This window comes from Polyodon spathula, chromosome 9, assembly GCF_017654505.1.
Source record: "Polyodon spathula isolate WHYD16114869_AA chromosome 9, ASM1765450v1, whole genome shotgun sequence".
Taxonomy (NCBI): domain Eukaryota; kingdom Metazoa; phylum Chordata; class Actinopteri; order Acipenseriformes; family Polyodontidae; genus Polyodon; species Polyodon spathula.
In genome coordinates this window covers 9,196,313-9,218,089 of record NC_054542.1, presented here as the reverse complement: position 1 = coordinate 9,218,089, position 21,777 = coordinate 9,196,313, and the positions used below count along the sequence as shown (strand labels likewise).

The window sequence follows — 21,777 nt, the reverse complement described above, 5'->3', positions numbered from 1 at the left end:
GTGTTAACGACAGTATTAAGTGGCCTGCTTCACAGAGAGGCACTGTGCCTTTAAACATTTTACCTTTGGTATCTCATCTTAGACAGGGGGCCGTTGCCATTATTATTTCATGCCCAGTTGCTTTGTCAAAAACCACACAGGTCCCCCCATTTCATAAGTCCAGATTTAAAATTCAGCTTTTCAATTGCATTTCTGAGACATTAGCATTTTGACTGTAATTTTTCATATATCTCACAATCTTGACAGCATTATTGTAACATATTAAAAGTTATAACAACATACTATTAATAATACGCATGTTTCTTTACTGCAGTTTTCACAGGGTACTTAATGGGGCTTCGTATTTCGAGTGTGGTACAAATGATCACTGTACCAGGCATTATCTGACAAAACAAAATAACACAAAGCTGTTTCTTCAAGACACATAGTACTGCTTGATGATAGGAACACAACGTTTGTTTAGAGAACTAAAGAAATGTGTACTATATATTTAAGGCATATTTATAATGTTCTATATATAACCAAATTGCCAAAAGCAGAAGTGCCAGTATATGATGTCTTTTACATTAATATTTAATTTTCCATGAACATGACATTCTATTTTTATTTGTATTAGGTTGAACTGATAACACTTTACTTACTAAGATGGTGAATAAAAAAATAGACGTAACCATTTCAACAAGACGGTTTGAAATATGACACTTAAAGCTTACACTAAGTCAGCTTTGATGCCACTTTCTGGTACTGTCTCATACATGCTATATGGTCGGGACAGTCCCAATTTCCTAGCAAATGTCCCGCGTCCCTATGAATAGGAAGAAAGTCGCGATATTTACACACAGCAAAAATTCATTTATTCTGCACAGTGGAGTTAGTGAAAACCACACGCTGAGCTCTTTATGCGGCTGACACATCTGCTGATATACTTACCGGTATACAAAGGTAAGACCGCTTCACTGTGTCTGTGTTTACTGTCATGCTGGTCATGCAGTGTTTAGTTGAGGGGATACGTCATAGGGGACGAGCGTACGGTTGAACAGTTTCCAAACGTTGGCAAGTATGCTGTCTTGGCAAGGAGGCATTGTGTTCTTGTATACTGTTGACAGATTTATGATACCATGTGCAAATTAATATCCTGGATCTTAACCACTTTTTTTCTTTTTTTTCTAACCCCAAAATCATAAAAACATGATCAATCATGTGAACCAGTAAAATGTTAGAGTGTTGAAAATGTATAAATATAATTGTATGCTATAATAAAAGCTGTGGCATTGACCAAGGGCAATCAGATTTCAAATGAGTTTTCTTTAATATGGTGCAAGCACATATACACCTATACATATGTTTATTTCTATTTACAATATAGTTGCAGATTAAATGAAGCTGGAAACTGTTATATCAATTATTGTAAGTACTGTACATAAAACCTGAATGAACCATCACCAACACTGAACATGTGTGGCTGTTCCAGACAGGTGGCGCCTCTCTCTTTCAGTTGTATAAAATAAAAGAAAATGGATTCTGAGGGTTACTGGCATAAAGGGTGCAACATACTGTATAAAGTATACACTACATTATACATTAAATGTCAATTTCTGAGTAATATTTAATCACATATCAAATATAACACCAAGAAGAACACACCCTTGACAGCATCATGCAGCTGCCCTATTGCATATGACATGTTCAGTCTGTCACCAACAAGCAGTTCCCAGTGTCAGATCTTTCACTTTTTTGACAAATGCGCGAGAATCTTGTTTTATGCTCATTTGAATCAAATTGGTCTGAAACATTTCTTCTAAAACCACTATTGAAGACATAGTCGAGACTCAGAAGAGAAATACATGACAATTTAAGTGAAAGCTCAACAGGAAATTGCACATATGTATTTATCTGAAAATGGTCATATTCACCTTTAAACTATGTGCAATAAAATTCATCCTATGTGTTGATTTTCTCCATTGAAGTCAAGCACGTTGTGAGGAAAACGACACCGGACAGAATTTATTATTCAGTGGTTAAAAAAAAAGAAAATCTTCAAACAATTAATTTTCTTGTATTTCAGTTTAAATATATCTCTCTGTAAATGCTCAGAAGGAAACATGACTCTCAAGCATTTTTCAGAGAGGTGAAAGAGACATAAGCGAGCAGCACATTTTCAGTCTGGTTTTTGCCTGTTTTTTCACTACATGTCCTTCAAGCATTAGTTGTGATGTAGCAATTCTACAAGAAAACATAACTTGAGTAGATGACAAGATGTGTAATGTCAACAAGTTTAAAAAGTTCTAATTTCCTTCCAATTAACGTTTGCAAACGCAAATAAAAATGAAATCTGGAAATTATTGTTATGCGGTACCAAAGAAAAAACAATATTTAGTTAAAAGAATATTCGGATATGTGCTTTCTTCATTCCTAACACACTGAGGTGTAGCTTTGACATTTTAGGAGACAAATACAATCCACACAGTATAGAATAGAATGTCATCCTGACCAGACCCACACACCCCCTAGCAAGTAACTAACTGTTTACTATTGTTAAGGGTTTTGGATATTTTCCCTTCAGACAAGAAGTTGATCAAGATAATACACTATTATCCAGGTGAACCATAACTGTCAAGTGTTTCTCCTCTCCGCATTCACAGTTCTTTCCTTAGCTTGCATTTATTCAACTGTACTGTATATTCCAGAATCTTATTTTTATGTGAAGCAATTCCAAGCTGCCGGGCAGTGATGAGGAAAGTCAACGTACAGTGTTTTCAAGATCATATGCTAGTTAAACTTCCATGCCGTTGTCTTTCTTCTGGCTCTTTGAAATCCAAAGTGTTGAGTGGTCTGGGTTGGTTTTGGTTCGTGGTTTGCTGTAGAATAAGAACATGTGCAATATTTATTTTTAAATACCTGGAAAGTTATTAACCTAGTAAGCAGCAATCCCCACAAGAGTTCTGGAGAACTGAAGGGCAGTGCATGCCTTCCAATTCCACAGCCAAGCTAATTCCCTCTTTACTCCCAGGAGCTCTGCAGTTTGGCAATCTACCGGCTCCTGGAGAACAAAGCCCAGCCCTGCAGGTGTCCGCTTTGAGCTCGCTGGGCATCTGGCTAATAGGGTCTGCTGTAGTGCAGTGAGAAGAAACATCAGAAGCGTCACACCGCCATTATGACTCACCTCTGCACACCATGCACTCATTTATCCCTTTTAAAACAAAATACAATATAAAATACATTTCACTTGCTTTTGATAAAAACATAACATGACTTGGAAACATTTTGAGATCAAATGTAAACCTGTCTCACCTGACTGTTATATGTTAGTGTGTGTGTAGATACAACACACTTACCTATAATTAACTGCAATATAACTTTAGTGACTGTTTTGAAAAAAAATAAATAAATACAAGGTATCTTTTAAAAATATACACTATAACCAAACACCTACACAGAGGTTTCCAGAAGTATTTACACCTTAATATTTTTACAAAGCAAAATACATCAGTTCACTTTGAAATTAATACCATGAAGAAATATACATATTATGATACTATCAATAACCAAGACTAAAGAATGCCCTTAGTAAGTTCCATCACAATTGGACAAGCAGATCTCCAGTAACAATATAACTGGGGCTTCTGTTTTTTTGGGTTTTATTAATTGTATTTTTCAGTGCTTATTTTTATTTTCAAGTTTTATGTAAAACATTTTTTTTTCGGGACTTTTGTTTTTGATATACTGTATGAAATTAGTGTAACCCTTTGCTGTCTTCCACAACAAAATCCCTATGGTCACGGGTACATTCGTCTGGGGTTTTTGTGTGTAGGCAGTTTTGTACATTTTGCCACAATTCTGTTTTGAATCATCCGTATCTTAACTGTAGTACAGCTTTAAATCCCACTGACAAGCCTCCATCCTGATTGTAATCTCGTTTTAAATCTCGCAAGCGGACTCTCCAATAGAAGTGTAGGAATGTGCTCTCACTCAGTAGTTGATACTACTAGATAGACACAAGTCAGGAAGGCGGGACATTGCCCAGCAGCACTGGGAAATGTATTTATTATTTTTGTACTAGGTTTTCTTTTTCTAATGGGAAAGGGGTAAAGTCAACGTGAATTGATTAACCATTTCCACAGTTTTTCCTGCTGTTTTTTGGTGTTTATTGGCTATCCACCAATATCATCTTTTTTGTATCGGGGGTGTTTAATCAAGTTTTTTCAGTTAAAACCAAAAATCAGAAGCCCTAAATATAACAGGCAGTCTCCAGATTAAGACAATACATTAACTGGTTCAAAAGATGGTCAAAAAACATCTCTAGATACAGTATATACACAACTCTCAGGTGACATTCATATAGACCATATCTGGACTCATGTAATGTATGTACACCCATCTCCAAATAACCCTGTCGCCAGGTACATGAATCCACACTTAGAGATTGTTACACTACATCATGGTTACAATAGTGAGGTCACTTACCTTTTGCTTAACATTTGGAAACAGCAGGTCCCTGATGCCACTAGTATCAACAGCAGCAACGGTATGGTTGGAATAATAACGTAAATAAGAAGTAAACCTAAAAAAAAGGATGACATTTATCTTCAAAAAATCTATTAAAAAAAATAATGAATACAGAGTTATAGATGTTCACATCCTGACAAGTCAGTAGTAACATTATCATTTAATTTAAAAAAAAAAAAAAATATATATATATATATATATATATATATATATTATATATATATATATATATATATATATATATATATATATATATATCAAAGACAGTAGTAATTAGGGTTGTCACCTGGCCCCATAATTCTAGAACACTGCAAGACAGAACAGGATTTTGAAGTTGCCTTTAAACTGAAGAAAATCAGTCCGTGAATTGAGCCCTAAACCTTTACTAAATTGATTCTGTTGATTAATTATCTCGAGGCAGCAGGACAATAATAGCTTTTAACAAATTAAATAAATAAGCATGTACCATTATCAAGATTTATTTATTTTTTTAAATAGTTTTAAATATATATATATTTTAAAGTTTCTTTATAGTTTCTAATTGTATATCACCTTCTCCTGCTCAAATCATTAATATTGACCAGCTGTTCACTATTCCTGACTCCAGACAGCGTGAACACCTGATCAATGTTATTATTTAATTGGGAGAGTCAGTGTAAATCAGGGCTATATATTACTAATTAACAGGATATAAATAGCAACTTTTAAATATTGAGAACTGAAATATTAATTTTGCAAAATAAAAAAGTATCTTGTTATTTTGTAAGATTTGTATTATCAGAATGATTCGGATAGCTAAGAAGCAGTATAAATTAAGCAGGTGTTTAGCGCTCAATTCACATGTTTATGTCTATCTGTTTAAGGGCAACTTAAAAACCCTGTCCCATCCCAAAGTGTTGCAGAATTATGGGGCCAGGTGGCAGCCCTAGTAGTAATAGACATGAAAATGTGTCAGACTGGTCTGAAATATATACTAATGATTCTGAAAGTGATGTCTACCTCATAGTAACGTTCTTTTTAGCTCAGACTTTACCTGAGGATCCTGAAACATTAACATGTTGGGCATCTTCCTCGGGCTTGCTGGGTGGATCATTCTTTGCAGGTGTGTTGGTTGGTGAAGTTTCTAAAACACAAAATGAAAGCAATAATAACAAGAAATACAATTACAAAGATTTGTATTATTATTATTGGCATCCTTGTAGCTTTAAAATTCTGATTTTCAAAGCCTACATATTTGCAACATACCTAAAGCTTGGTATACAACCATCTTAAACCACCTTAATACATGAGAAAAGCCAAATTCGTAACAATATGGATTCAGATGTGGGCTTTGACCCTTTACATAAATATTTCAAACGATATCATAACATTTTACATGTACATTAAAAGGTGCTGCTTACCAAGTTTGAGTATATACAACTATGACCAAAAGTTTTGCATCACCTATTTATATTATTTTGATAATTTATTTAACATGATCAAATCAAAGAAACTACAAATAATATCGCCAGAGTTTACTGGAAGCCATAATAGTAGTACAGTATTTCATGTTCGATTTGGTCTTTTTGTTGTGTTACACTTTAGATTAAGGTGCTGCTTATTTTTTTATATATAAATATATAATATATGCTTAATAACTATGTTATAAAGTGTTACTAAAGCATTGTATATGGTTTATAACCATGCAATAGCATAGACAGAATTACATTTAAACATCCCAAAGTACAATAGGTGGCTAAAAACTGTCCCCTTTATAAAACTAATTCTGTCTATGGCTGTTGCATGGTTATAAACCATATATAATGCTTTATTAACACTGTATAACATGGTTGTTAAGTGTATGTTATATATTTATAAAACATGTATTAAAACATTAATAAGCAGCACCTTAATATAAAGTGTTACCTTTTTTTGTTAAGTATATTGAAAACTACAAACCGGTATGTGTTGACGTAATATTATTCAGAAGGATTCATTTGACTTTATGAAACGAAAGTTAATTCTATAGAAGTGATTCATTTGACTTTATGAATTAAAAGTTACTAACGAAAACAACAAAAAAAGTAATTCTATAGGGTGATATATATAGACACACACATACATAGACACACACACACACGGATGCATTGAATAGAACCATTCTACAGATTGAACATGACAAGCAACCATTCCTCCTTACCATAGTCTGGCTCTGCTCTGTCTCCTAATTCTTTCTCCAAGATGCTTTCTTTATAGGAAGATAAATTCAATGCATCATTTCAGTATCAGTAATATGGCAGATGTGGTGTTGCATAGGCTTAAATTCCTCTGTATTGTAGGCACTACATTTGATCTGTTTTGCGGCAGGTGAATGCAAGCAGATCAAATGAGGGCTGGGGCATTTTTTGTCCATTATAGCTTAATTCAAGACACCTATGAGCCTTAGGGCCCAATACAGGTCATTTTTTTGCTGGTGTTGGTACCATTTGTGTCTTAATATCAGTGCTAATAGCCTTCTTCAGCTAATAATCTAACACACAAAGGTCCATCTGTGCACTTGAATTTGTGCTATTAACACATTTTCTTAATAGCACTTTTGAACATATTTGAGGGGTTCCTGTGTTAATTATAAAATCCCTGCAATTCACTGAGATGCAGGACACTTATTAGCACCTTCACAATGGAATGTTATTAAGACAAGGAGAAGTCCACTTTAAAAAAATGAGGTATTAATCCATTGTTATACACAGGAATAGTAGGAAGATGTTTGCCACTCTTTGGTTACAAAGCACCCACCAGAGAGCAAGAATTAGGCAGGAGAAATCCTGTCGGCCCCATATCAGATGGCGTGTTTGTTAAAAGGTTTCGCCTTACACGGCAGGCAATGTCAGAGTTATGTGAGAAGCTTAGACCCAAATTGGAACCTCCAGCCAGGCTATCACGTGCTGTTTCTGTTGAGGATAAGGTTTTATCCCAGTTTGAAATAGCCAATTGTATTTTAGGCTCAACTCACTGCTACCGCCCCCGTGCTGTCCTCTGAAACGTGGGTCAGCTAACTGCTTCTTTTCACTCTGCAGGCCCGCCATGTAGCCAATCCAGCGCTACAGCATTGGAGGACAGTGCAGCTCTCTGCATCTTATAGGCAAGACCGCAGGCGGCTGGCCAGTCTACAGGGGTCACTGGTGTGCGGTGAGCCGAGGACACCCTGGCCGACCTAAGCCCTCCACATCAGGCGTCGCTCGGCCAATTGTGTGCTGCCCCCTGGGAACTCCTGTCCACGGTCGACGGTGGAATAGCCTGGTCCATTTACAAATGCCCATCATGAACAAAAATAGTTTGTACTTAGTACAGTCTAACCACTTAATTGTATAACCTACTTCATATGAATATTTATTCACTTACACAGAGTACACATTAATCAGGCTAGTGATCTGCAATTTCAATGCTTATTACAAAGTATTACTGAACCGGTAACAAAATGCATTATGATATTAATTGTTTCTGTGAGGCTTCACTTAATTCAGGGAAACAATTAATTATTTCACTTAAATAAGAAAACACAGAACCATGAGTTTATAACATATTTTATTTAGATGTACAGTTAATGAATGGTAAGCAGTGCACAGTAATGCACATTCACAAAATCCCTCCTTTGACTTTCAAGAATGACTTGGTAATAATTGTAACATAAATGCTGTATGTACGTCGCAGACAATTTACTATGTTAATTCTGAAAAGTTTTTTTTTGTCTCTTCCCACAGCTACATGTAATTTTAGCCTATTTGAAAATTGAACAGACATTATTATATATAGCCTTACCAAACGTTGTGTAAAGCACATCATTACCAGTGTGCCCCTCCCCCGTGTGTATTTTATGTTTATATATAGCGTGTGGTGTATTAATGTTGGTGTATAGATATTGGTGCACGGGATATAAATGGGTCTGTGTAGCACGAGTGATTTTAAAATATATAGTTGTATTCAGGCAAGGGGATTGCACAATTATTCACGTGAGATAAAGTATGTAATAATATGTGAGCACGGGGATTGCACAAATTGGTTCACGTGCTGGGATTCAAGTGAATAATTAATTAATAATTGAATCCTGGCACAGCTGTATATATAAATGCACGAGTAACTCACTCAGGGTTGGGTGTACAGTGAAGAGGTACGCGGGAGAGAGAAGGAGAGTAATTATAAAAGTAGAAATAACAATTGTTAGCATGCTGGCTTTTAAACCATCACGATACTTGTTGTTTGTTGTCTGTCTGTTTTGGCCACCGCCCCGTTTAGTTTGCTTGTTCAGTGTTTTTTGTGTTTGTTAAACCTTTTTATTTTTGTTTATTTAATAAGCAAGCTGAGCACCATTGCACCTCAGTTTCATCTGCAGTTGCTGTGTATCTTGCATTCATTTCCTGGACTGACGTCACACCTCCAGCCAGCCTGTTCACAATGCCCAATTACATCAGTTCACAATGTACATGCTCAGTTGACTGTATTAAAAGTGTTACCACTATACAGTAAAACAGGAAAATACACTTACAACATTACACTTAAAGGAGGTAAATTTAATGATGCAGCACTTGCAATGGTTTTGGATTTGGGAATGCAATACACTTAGGCAGGATATACACTTAAACTATATAAAGTACACTTAAGTGGGATAGACTCTATAACAGGTAGGGTTACATGTAGTTAAACTCATTTATATGGACTTATTTATTTTTTGATAATTCACTGATTGTGAAAATACAGCGTTTCTAAAAGACTGACATAGCATTTACAATTGTTAGTTCAGGTAAGTATTTAAATATTCAGGAACATTTGTTTTTAGACCGTAAAATGCCATTAAATATGCCATTTTTTTCAGTGGAAAAAAACAGCCCAACTCATGACAAGCAACATAGGGTTATATATTATAATCCTATTGCATTCCCATACTGCAAATATGCACCCACCCAATGTATAACTATGATGGGATATTGGTTCTTAATTTTACCCCACACCTTTTCTATTCACTGTTAAAATCATACTTCTGCCCTTCGTAAGGATTTTCTTAATATTTAAAAATGCATTCATTAATTTATCTTGAATAGGGACAATCCCTGGAATAGAATTCATGTGTAATGAATTAATTATCTCAGATCAATTAAAAGCCTCTCAGTGCCTCTTGGCACGGTCACACGCTTCAGCAGAAAATAGAGGATGTTGTTAACATTTATGGCCTAGATATAAACATGCTCACAGATTTCCAAAACAAAAAACTGTGGATCAGACACTTTTTCTGTCTTATGCAACAGCTTCTACAGCTTGTTTTATGTGAGGTGTACAAATATTACAATGCTAAAAGTTCAGTACATCAAGTATTCTTTATAAAGCATGTCCTCATCGCTATTCAACCAGAGCATTGCATTTCATGCACGAGAGGGCTTACATTTTGGAATGGCATTGGGAAAGATGAGGAACTAGGGACCAGGCAATAAAGCAGCTGCACAGTGTGTGTGTTTCACTCATAGTTAGATGAAAAAGTCTAGTAATCATTTCTATTGCTGCCCATAAGTTTTAAGTTTTTAGTTTTTTCTTTAAAAAAAATCTGATATGGGGACACAAGGGCTGCTCCATAATTACATACAATGCTGTCTTGGTCCACATTTTTTAAAAACAAAGGCTGAGTTTGTAACATAAAAAATGAGTGCCGGTGTGTAGCAGGAGGAGATGCGCTGTGCTGACTATGCTGGCGTGTTCAGAGTGCTGCAGGAAGAGGACAATAACCACCTGTGAGTCATGGTAGTGACACTGGGAGGTGGGAAAGGGTGTGTGTGGACTTTACCTCTCTCTGAATGGCTGGGAGGCAGGTCTTGGGGAGATTGTTAGCCCTATAAGATAATGCTTTACTGTTTCCTCAGGTCTGCCCTTTTAGACGCTCTGAATGTACGGAAGCGATGGTCGAGGACAGAGAACAAGCTGGGAGAAAATAAACAACCCAAAAGCAAGACAGTGATAGTGGGGAACCCTTGGGCAGACCCCCGAAATATTGTTTAGAGCAGGCAGGGAGCTGCTAGTGTAGGTCGGTGATCAGGTTCATACGGGTAGCGGCGACCAAGATAACGCTGCCAAGTGCAGCACCTTTTATTTGTAGTTTTATTACTGTTTTGTTTTCCTTTTTCCTTTCGGCGTCTGTTTTCATTATTATTTTGAGCACCTGCGAGTGCGCCCGCAGTTAATTTATTTAACAGCTTTGGTATTCCTGTGGTGCTGTCTATCATTGTTGATAGACAGGCCACGGGCAACAGTGCCCTCTGCGGGTAAAAAGAGTGTACTTGTAGAAAATAAAACTGGGCACCGGTGTGGTGTTTCAAGTACATCTGTTCTGTCTCCCGTGTCAGTGAATTACCCACTACCCTTCCACAAGGTGATAGACAGCAATCAGCATCATTTAGCAGATACTCATGAGAACAAAGCAGCATTTGTACAAGGCCAACAGTGCCACAGGCACACAGCCTCAAATGCAAAGCAAGTGTATCCAGCACAGGCAGTTATGAGGTAAATGTAGCCGCCACTGATTAATTGTAATATTCCCACAAACAAACAAAAACACAGGTGGTTTTGCTTTGACTCCCTATGACTTAACATCACACCCTGGTGAGAGGAAGTTTAGCTACTGTGTGCCAGGGCTCTGGAATTCCCTGCCAACTGCATTCAGGGAGGTTAAACTCATTATTAGTTTTTAAAGTTGGAATGTCTGGAGGGAAAGCCAAATTCATCTTTTCCGGAGTGCTAGGCAAATTTTTGCATTCCTGCTGAAAAGTCCGGGCCGATACATATCATTTCCTAAGGATAGTAGCATAACTGATGTTGGCTGAGGCTTTTCCAAACAACTCTGTTTCATGCTGAGTGACCTCAGCCATAAGGACTCTCAGCTCCTTCTCAGAAAACCTTTCTTTTCTGTGTGCCAAGAGGACTTTGCTGTCCTTCCTCTTTTTTTTTTTTTTGGTTTGTATTGTCATGCTCTGTACTCCTAACTCCGTCAGTAGCACCAGAAGTATCGGGGTCTTCAGTACCACAGATTCACAGAAGAAGAGACCTACATTCTGCATGGTTATACAGATGGGATATTTATTAAAATTATTGTTTTACAGGGACAGAACAGTATTGCTGATATTGTTATTGACCTCAGCTATAAAACAATTAGAACCCACTCACTTAATAAATTAGAGTAATACACATACAGTATTACTGTAGGAATATTTTTGGTCTGTTTGATTGACCTGTGCTGGGGTGCGGGGGGAGTCAGGGAAGATACAAAAATCTTACCCCAGTTCAGATTCACAAGTGCAATAAGGGTAGTTTTCTTGCTTTTCATGGAAACACTAAAATCTGTATTTAGTCACATTAAAATGAAGCTGCAGTATATGTACTGTACCTGGTTCGTACTTGCAGATAAAGTTATGCTTCATGTTGCATCTGTCATCATTCCACTGGTAAAGATATGGACCTCCGAGTCCATGCTGTGCAGTTGGCTGGTGGTACATCACTACACACGCTTCCCCGCCACAGGAAGGCTCATCGTAATACCAGTTTCTAACATGAAAATAATGGATACACTAAAGCACTTAGAGCTAACAAAACTGTTCCAGCAAATCTAAGGCTGCATTCACACTGGGTGTGTTTCAAACGGACTCGGTCTGGTTAGGTTAATTTGAAACCGTGTATCAGTGTGCTTGCTGTTCACACTTATCTGCGACCAAAGGGACCAAGTTTGTTTGGATGCGAGCTAAAGTTTTTTGTCCTTTTCCATTTTTCAGTACCAAGTTCGTTTGTGTTCAGAATGCAGTTCTCAAGTGCACTTGGTTTGTTTATATGGTCTGTGAACCGGATGTTTACAATATCCATTTTGAGGCATATTGAAAGATGTCAGCTATTGATGTATTGTTCCAGTTTTGAATAGTGCATGTTTTAGATTCGTACATATTGCTGTGGAAGAAACCACTGGGGGAGCACTTCTCTAATTTAATGAATGCATTTATTGAATGCCTATAGTTCTGCTACTGTGAGCATAGCACAAAGGAATTCGAGAAAAGACTGAATATATTTGACTATTTTTCTGATTATTGTCCAGTTTGGCTTGGATTTTGGTGTCTGACCAAATTTCTATCAGTGCTTCAGTTTATTGCACTGTCCATGAGTTTAGGATTACCATATTTCCACAGTGAAAAACTGGGAGTTTTTTTCTTCAATTCACTGACGTTGTAAATACTGAAACCGCTACAATAACTGTATATAATAACACAATAATAATCAGAATGATTAAACAAATAATCCATAAGGTTATTTATTTTATTTTTGAATGGCTCTAACACAACATAATATATTGCTTTGCTATTAGCTTGCTGAGCACACCCATACAAAACTGGGACAATAGCAAAACTGAGATGATTAAAAATTTCCCGACCGGGACAAAAAATTAAGACCGAACTGTGACCATCCCAGTTTTCCCAGGATGTCTGGTACTGTAGTTCCGAGATATTTTTAGTTTTTTGCTCTACTTGTTTCTTCAGAATATGAACTAAACTATGCTTGAAATGTTTACTAAATCAGGATACCTTGTATAGTTAGTTTCTGATGTGCAAAAGGACAGAGTCCAGCAGTTGTTCACATTGAGGTTTAGCATGTGAACCAGACTTGGTGTGTTTGGCTAACAGCCGAGACCACCTGTTTAGCTGGACTCGGTTCATTTCCCAAGCGGACTTCGTTGTTCACATTTCATACAAAACGTACCGAGCAGTACAGAGTGTGGACTAAACCCTCTAAATGAACCCAGTGTGAACACAGCCTAATACATCCTGCTTTTCAGGCCTCACGTTATCTTATTTAAAGATTTGTGTATTTTACTTTTTAATAGTATTTTTTCAAAGCTTTCAGTGATGAAAATGTATATCACTCCTATCAAATATCTAAATGCTACACTTCCACATCCTTGCAGAAACGCAGCCAACACTTGTCAGGAAACTTAATTATTTGTTACTAATACATGAAGTCTAACACTGACGCTTGGAGATCAAATGCATATTCAAACATACATATGTTCGTATGCCATATTTCACAGATTTCTCCATATATGTGGAAAAACACTTATGCAATTGTCATGGAACTTGGTATTAACAGGATCAAGTATACATTATTCATAGTATCAGAAATAGGGAGGTGTCCTTATGTATTGTACTTGTTAACAGGTAATGTGAATCAAAATGCAAAAATTCTTTGAGTTTCAGTTCTTGTAATGGAAGGAATAAGAGAAATTCAGTATGTTGTTTTTTTAGATTCTTCTTAAGAACAATTTATTTAAAAAAAACAAATACTCTACCATATATTGTTTACCATAGTGTGTGTGGCTTTCATTTAGGAAAATGTAAGATCTACAAAGTGATGGAATTACATAGTAGATAAGCATTCCTTAAAAAAAGGTCCTACATTGTGAAATAATTAAACATTTCAAATCTGTGTACACAAGGATTCAAATGCTCTTTTTTTGTAAATTGATCGTGGAAATAACTACATAAAAGCAGGTTATTTAACAATGCAATCCAACTAAACCTTATAAAAACATATAAATCACCTATCTTGCTTATCAAATAACCTTGAAACTACATCTTATCTTACCTGAACTCTGAGACACTTCCGTCTGTCCACTTGTAGAGGTCTGGACAGCCAGTGAAAGTGTTATGTCCATGTCCTTCCCCATTTCTTGTCAGTCCAATCCAGAAGTCTCCATCAAAAACCCTTGAGCCTGACAGCGTCAGGTCCTGTAAGAGTTTTTCTATAAGCCTCTGCTCAGCCTCACTATCTATGCTTAGAAGGGCCCCACCATCAATCTCACAGGCATTCCGGGCCTCTTTGAAGGCTACCCTGCTTGACATATCTGGGAAATAGGCAATCTTGTAACATGGGTGCTTTGGTCCACCATAACACACAGTCTGACCTGAAATAAGTAAGAAAAAAAATATTTACCAAATGCACAAAATAGGGATGTGTGATTTAAACTAAATAACTGAAACTGAAAAAGAATGGCAACAGTATTTATTCAATATTGACAAATGCTCTTTTCTGGCAACCTGCACACCACTTGGTCTCAGGCAACACCCCTTTTTAATATATTTGTTTTTACAGAAGTACAATCCAAATACTGGTTTCTCACTCCTTACTATACTGAATCACAGGAGTCAGACTCCAGCTCATTGTGCATGTTACAGTACAAGAAGATATTTTATGTGTTATTGGTGCACATTTAAAAAAAAACAGTGTTTTGTTTATTTGCAAATAATCTGCATGAAAATTCAGCTTCAGGATCAGCCAAAACAAAAGAGAAAGGGCACAACTCCAGTGGAGACTTGAACTATCTCAAAAAGGGAAGAGATCATGACACATCCCAAGAAATCCACATGTGGCTCTTTCTCTTTGAAATAAATGAATCATAATATCATTTAATATTGGATTCATGTAAATGCATGAAGGTAGAAAGGTAAAGGGGTAGGTTTAGAAATAGTTAAACATATAATTATGAAGAGGTTCATAATAAGTAAGGACTTAAGACATTTAGACACTTTAAGAAGGCAAGAAAGCTTTGTCAGTTTCTCTTTAACTTTATTGCCCCAACATTCTTTCCGATGGAATCATTAAGATTAACGATGGCCCTTTAAATTCTTTTAAGTTTTAAGTTCTCAACAACTCCATTGGGAAAGACGTGCATGGCCTGAAGCTGACCCAATTTTACAAATGCAATTACAAAGATACTCGGCTTCACGGCTCCACTTATAAACTGAAGTCTAGAGCCAGGAATGGAAAATGAGCTAAATAAATATATCTCTGGAATACATTTAATTAACAACTGATATATCCGATTCTCAACCATATGATTTGTGCTTGAATTTATTTAATACTGAATTATACTGAATTTATTTAACCAGGAGAATATCCATTTCCACAGAACAACACAAACATATAGTCACAAAGCAGCACATTACAATACCAAATCAGTCCATATTAAAGTAATACATTAATCCATAAAAAAGAGGTCAAGGTGTTTGTACAAAGCTCAGTTGCAATTGACTACTTCAACACATAGAATCCATAATGAATGAATGGCAATGAATGAATGATGATGATTTCAATTGCAGATGATTTATGAACTGTGAATGGCGCTCAGGGCCCAATGACTGATGGGCACTCAGGGCCTGAGTGAAAGATAAATTTGGCCGGCGGTCTCGTCTGTAGGTGTCCAATTGCTACCTACACATGCTACCTGGCCAGCCGGAAAAAAATGAACAGTTACATGCATCCCAGTGCCGCAGATAGGAAGTGGCTGTGGCCACCTCCCCCCCAAAACAATGAGGCCTCCAAACCACGAATGAATAATAATAAAAAATTAACGCTCTCCACAGTGGCACTCTGCCACCTATCCCCCAAATATTGAATTTAATGAAAATCAGCAGCTGAAATTCCGAGGGAGAGAGCCCAGCCTCTCAACCTGACCACTCACCCCGCAGAACTACTAAATACGAACCGCTCAGAACCGAAAAACCCTACTCACAGTCCTTCCTCCAGGCTCTAAGAGGTCAACTCCCGTTTCAGCTTCCCAGCACTTGATTGAGCAAAAAGAAGCAACATAGAAGAATAAAACACAGAGCTTTTATGCGCTTGCTGGTGACGTGTTGGTTAGGGGTGGATTCTCCTTTGCAGAAAAGCAACCAAGTTTACAATTCCAAGTCCAACACTGATCTACTGCAAGCTTCCTTTTTGTGTAAGTCTGTGATGGGGTACACCCCATCCCTGTGTGTATTTGGTTTATTTTGTATTATTATTATTATTATTATTATTATTATTATTATTATTATTATTAGTAGTAGTAGTAGTAGTCGTAGTAGTAGTAGTATTAAAATGTATGTATTTTTGCATTGTTGTTTTAGGTCGGCAGGGAAAGGTTAATTGCCTCCCCTGCCAAATCAGTTCACATGTAGAATGTGCCTGTGACTGACTGAATGACTGACATGCAATCGAGCTCAGGCACAGCTGCATAAAAGAGGCAGGAACCTCTCAGGCTGGGTTGGGGTTTTAGAAGAGGCATGTAAGTGAAAGATATCAATAACAATTGCTACTCGTGCTGGCTTTAAAACAGCATGTTACTTATTTCTGTGTTTATCGTTGTGTTTCTATTTGTTTTGACCATCATGCCTTTTGTTTTATTCAGTGCGTGTTTTGTGTTATAACCTTTTATTTATAATTAAATACACGCTATCGCACTTCACCTCGCAGTACAGTGTCTGTCAATTCCTGGTCTGATGTCACTCACAAGCCATCCTGGTCACAAAGCCATTCAGACTTTGCAAACTATTGATCATGAGTTCTAATAAAACAAACCAGTCAACTCAGTAACTCAGACTCTACCATTAGAAAAAAGTAATCCCCACTGTACAATATCAGCATTTATTTTTTGACATTTTTTAAAAATTGTCTTGTGTGCTTTAGCATTTTGAAAAGACAACACACTTCCCACTTGTTTTTTTTTTTCTTTTCTGAAAAAAAAGGTTTTCTACTTAGTATTAATACAGCTTATGCAAGTAAACGCATCACATTTTTGGCAGAATAGAAATCAATAGAATTCAACATCCTTTAAATTATAAGCTCATACTTATTACATCTAATAGTGAAACTCGTTTACCTGCATAGGCCAATTTGACCTATAAACAGCTGTCACTAGGAGTGTGTGTGTGTGTGTGTGTGTGTGTGTTTCCAAAGGAAGGGGCAGTAATTACTAATAGGTTAACAATACATAACAATGTACACAGTCCTATTGTTCACATTTCTATTCATACATTTTGATGATGCATGTAAAAGCTGTGTAAAAATATAATGCGTTCTGGGCTAATACCTAAGATTAATCTACTGACTGTTAAATGTCTAATAACAAGATTAGTTCCCAGCACACAAGGTACTTTAAGTAATTGCCTCTGCCCAGATTGCATTATCATCACTTGGTGCTCTTTATGATATCACTGGTTGCTTGGGAGCTCAGAAGAAACCTCAGCAGTTTCTATCTTCCTGTAAAGCAAGAAGGAACACTATCATTGAGTGAGTATCACTGAGTACATTATGTGGATCTAATCAATTAAAACACAGGGTGTTTGATACATTTTAAATCAGCATGCACTGTATGTAAGAAAGCTTTGAGACACCTAGGTGTGAAAGGCACTATAATAAATTAAAGTTATTATTATTTATTATTATTATTATTTATTATTATTATTATTATTATTATTATTATTTAGAAAAAGTGAGACAAAATGTACTTTTACAGTAGAAAAGGGATTTAACTGGTCTTCATAAAATTATATTTTAGTTGTATGCTGATTTCTCTCCCAGCTGTATAAGTTTCTGTTTTTTTTGTAGTTGTACAAATCTGTCTTTATCTTGTCTTACTGTTTTTATATCATCAAACATGTGAATTGACTGGCTCTTTCTGATGTTGCCAAAAGCATGCTCCTGAAGTTTTGATGTGTTAAGCATACTGGCAACTGCTCAAATCTAAATAACAGCGTACTGAAGATGCCCTTATGCACTGCCCTGAACCACGATAGCAAACCTGCAACACCAGGGAACACGGAGTAAGGAAAAAAAACTGGACTAAAGAATAAAGACCAAGGCTACAGATGTGTTAGTGGCAAGCAGAATTCAGAAGAAGGGCTATAGTTGGGAGCCATAGTTATATAATGGCAGTGTTGTGTGAGGCACTGCTAGCTAAGAATTCTGTCCCATAGGTAAGATGTGATGAAGTTAAAAGCTCTATAACCACAAATGCAGAGGAGCCCGGCTCTTTCGCATAGTGGTTAAGATGCTCGCTTGTGGTGTGCAGGCTCACCAGTTAACACAAAGCCTCTGCCCTCTGACAATTTAATTGCATTCATTTTTATATTTTTTTAATAAATGCCAAGCCATAGCTTGATTTTTTGACAACATTTTACAGCACTGGGGAAACACCCCACCAACCATATATACATGGTCATGTTTTTGAAGCTATGAATAAAAAATCAATAATTACAAAACCCCAGTGATAGTCAAGAGCATGTGTATAATACATTATATACCTAATACATGTGAAAGAAATACTTTTATTTAATAAACCTGTATATAGTGTTACTCATAAAAAAATAGCCAAATCTTAACTTACAGTCTTCATTCAATATGCTTTGCCCCATTAGAATGCCTCCCTCACATTCTACCACCAGTTCCTTCTGGACTGATGTACACCAGAATAAAGCAATGCTATTTTCCTCCATTATACTGCCACCCTCACTGTCCGCCATATGCCAATGGTACCTGTTTGGTACCTGTCCGATAGTTGGCAGTATAATAAGTGAGATTTGCAAAAGACTACTGGTTTGAGTGTGTGGAAAAGAGGATATGTTTTTAGGGATTTATTTTTTTGAAATCACCAGGGATTACTCACAGACCACAAGGATGTTTGGGAACCTCTTAGTAGTGAAAATCCTATTGTAATGGATACCTTTGTACTTTTAATTAATGGAAAGCCTACTTAACTGATGTGTTCCTATTCATATTTCAGCAGGTAACTGGTTAATACTATTGCATTACTATGAGAGAAAGGGAATCTTCTCTAAGGTTCTAATATGCATCTGTCCTTCTTACAACCAGCAGGCTAGGCTGAGCTGCCTCTTAAACACCACAATTAATCTGTTTTAAAGGTGTTGCTTCTTGGAGCATTGCACAGTGAATATATGATAACACATTACATCATTACATATTTAATAGACAGAATGTCATGTAAGCAGAAAAGTGATACTATTAGATGAGCAAAATGTTTTTAGGGGAAACATTGAAATGATCTTTACAAATAATAACTGATTTACTATATTTTGCCACTGACCACAACGTGTTAATAATAATAATAATAATAATATATAATAATAATAATAATAATAATAATAATAATAATAATAAAGCAAGACCTTTTGATTGAATCATTGGATGGCTGAGAGAGCAGCAGCAAGAAAATAGTAATTTGGGGTGTTGAATTTGAGTTTGCTGAAGTTTATTTGTGAAAATGCTGAAAAACTCAGACAACTTTTTGAAGTTAGGTTTGGTAACTTCTAAAATAATAATCAGCATGTGCAGTCATTTAAGCGAGTGGTTATTTAAAAAAAAAACATTTCTTATTAATGAGACGAGAGCCTTTTATTTCCCAAAACCTATAAAACAACTTTTGTCACTGCTAGGTAGAACTGTGTTAACCTTTGAATGAATGTATAAATAAGACCTGAAGATTTTGAGATAGTTACACAGTATTTAACAGATGACCAGCTTTGAAACATAACTGCACAGATTCTACTATTTAAAAGGGTGGCAGCAATTGTCTGCACTGCCAAAAGGAAACAAAGCAGAATGTATAAATAAGACTTGAAGATTTTGAGATAGTTACACAATATTTAACAGATGACCAGCTTTAAAACATAACTGCACAGATTCTACTATTTAAAAGGGTGGCAGCAATTGTCTGCACTGCCAAGAGGAAACAAAGCAGATTTGAAGAAAACTTGTCTAAATGCAAATAATATGTTCTAAACTGCAGAACCTGTTTTCAATTGAAATAAATATAATTTTAAAAGTGCTTTTTTTTTTAAAAGCGTACTGCAGTTGTTTTTTTTTTTATTATTTTTAACATTTTTTTTATCCCGTTAACACTTCACAAAATATCACAAACCACAAAATAAACAGTGAGTCATAATACTGGAGTGTTTTAAAAATTCTAACGTTCATGTTGCTTGTTTTCTTAACATTTTCTTATTATGTGTTTCACTTTTTCACAATAAAACTTGATTTATTTTGATGCCCCTGATTTAGCTTAATATTTAGCTACATTTCTTTTCCTTATTCTACTTTGCTTACAAATTATATAATAGCTGATGGGTACATGCATTTTTTACTTGCCCTTATTTACCATTCCTTCCCTTCTATATGTTTACTATACTTGGTAATCAATTTGTTATGAGTTAGAGACACCCTTGCACAACCTGGTTAAGCTTTTAGATGTGGTCAGCTATGTAAAGAGAACAATCAACCCTATTGTGCACTTAAAACCCCGTTGTGCATTTAAAAGGTACATCTTTATTTTCCAAACCTACATAACATGAAAAGGGCTCAGCTATTTACTTGTACAGTAAGGGAAACATATTGAAAGAGTGAGAATGCACCAGGTTCATCTTCATTTCTAATCAACTTTTCTGGATTACATTTGCAACTGTATAGTAATATAATAGATTTAAAACTGTTATAGTAAGAATGGCAGTTTTCTGGTATATGGTAAGTGTACTGACAAACAAAAACTAGAACCCCTAAATCTTACTTACTTCCCCTTTGAAACACTAATAATGCATTTGCTCTTTCATAGGTAAATGCTTATTCACTCCAATTTAGAACTTCTAACTATTAGTGCCAGTACATTCAAAATAGGTCAAGATCGTGCAGTGTAAGTATAGGTGCCACTTTACAGCAGTAGAATCCTAATTTAACCATCAAACAAAGAATTAAAAAAAGCAAAAAAAAAAACTATTAAACTACTGAATTCTATGCAAGTAGTATAACACATACACAACAACAGGCTGCATATTATTGTAGATACATTTACATTTCTGTGAGAATTACCCCAAACCGCTTCAAAATATAACAAAACCCCTTTTTACAATAGTTATTCTTGTCACCTAGCTTTGGGAAAGCTTCACTAAGTTGATTGAGTGTTGAAAAAGACAAAAGCATGAATCACTTACCGCTAACAACTCTTGTCTCAAAGCTACTTTGAACTATTAAAATCACCCCCCAAAATACTGTGAACATCTTCAGCTCCATGTCCATCTTCACAGGATCTAAAAGCACAGCAAATAAACGAAAGGAAAGAAATAGAAAGAGTGCAACAAAGCAGAACAGTGTATAGTCCAGAGATCAGTTCACATAGGCCAGTCTTTTAGTTTTACTGAAGAACATTTTTAGTTCCAATCCAGCTAATTCTTTACTGTCTGTATGGTACAAGCACTTGAGCAATCTTCCTGGCATGCTGTGTGTTTTATACCAGGCTCCTGTGACACTCTAATTACCAGCCCCTCTGGCTATTGATTTCTGCAGATCTGCTAGAGATTCACAGCAGTAAATAAAACAGCTTAGTGAACTCACTGCACAGTTCATATGCTTCAACAGAGGTCCTTGTTTCTTATATTTCTGTTATACCCA

The 21,777-nt window shown here is 36.1% G+C and overlaps 1 protein-coding gene across 2 annotated transcripts; it reads right to left on the bottom strand.

Annotated features, from left to right (window-relative positions):
* Window positions 1-1,979: 1,979 nt before the first annotated feature.
* Window positions 1,980-21,563, bottom strand: LOC121320982 (chondrolectin-like). 2 transcript variants are annotated; one of them, XM_041259849.1, is made up of 7 exons: window positions 21,321-21,563; window positions 14,146-14,464; window positions 11,909-12,066; window positions 6,686-6,733; window positions 5,540-5,629; window positions 4,465-4,561; window positions 1,980-2,858 (listed from the first exon to the last, which is right to left on the bottom strand). In XM_041259849.1, exons 1-7 carry the CDS (start codon window positions 21,403-21,405, stop codon window positions 2,774-2,776), a joined length of 882 nt encoding a protein of 293 aa, XP_041115783.1. In that variant the 5' UTR covers window positions 21,406-21,563; the 3' UTR covers window positions 1,980-2,773. The 2 variants fall into 2 exon arrangements, with proteins under 2 accessions (XP_041115783.1, XP_041115784.1); XM_041259850.1 differs by lacking the exon at window positions 6,686-6,733.
* Window positions 21,564-21,777: the final 214 nt, after the last annotated feature.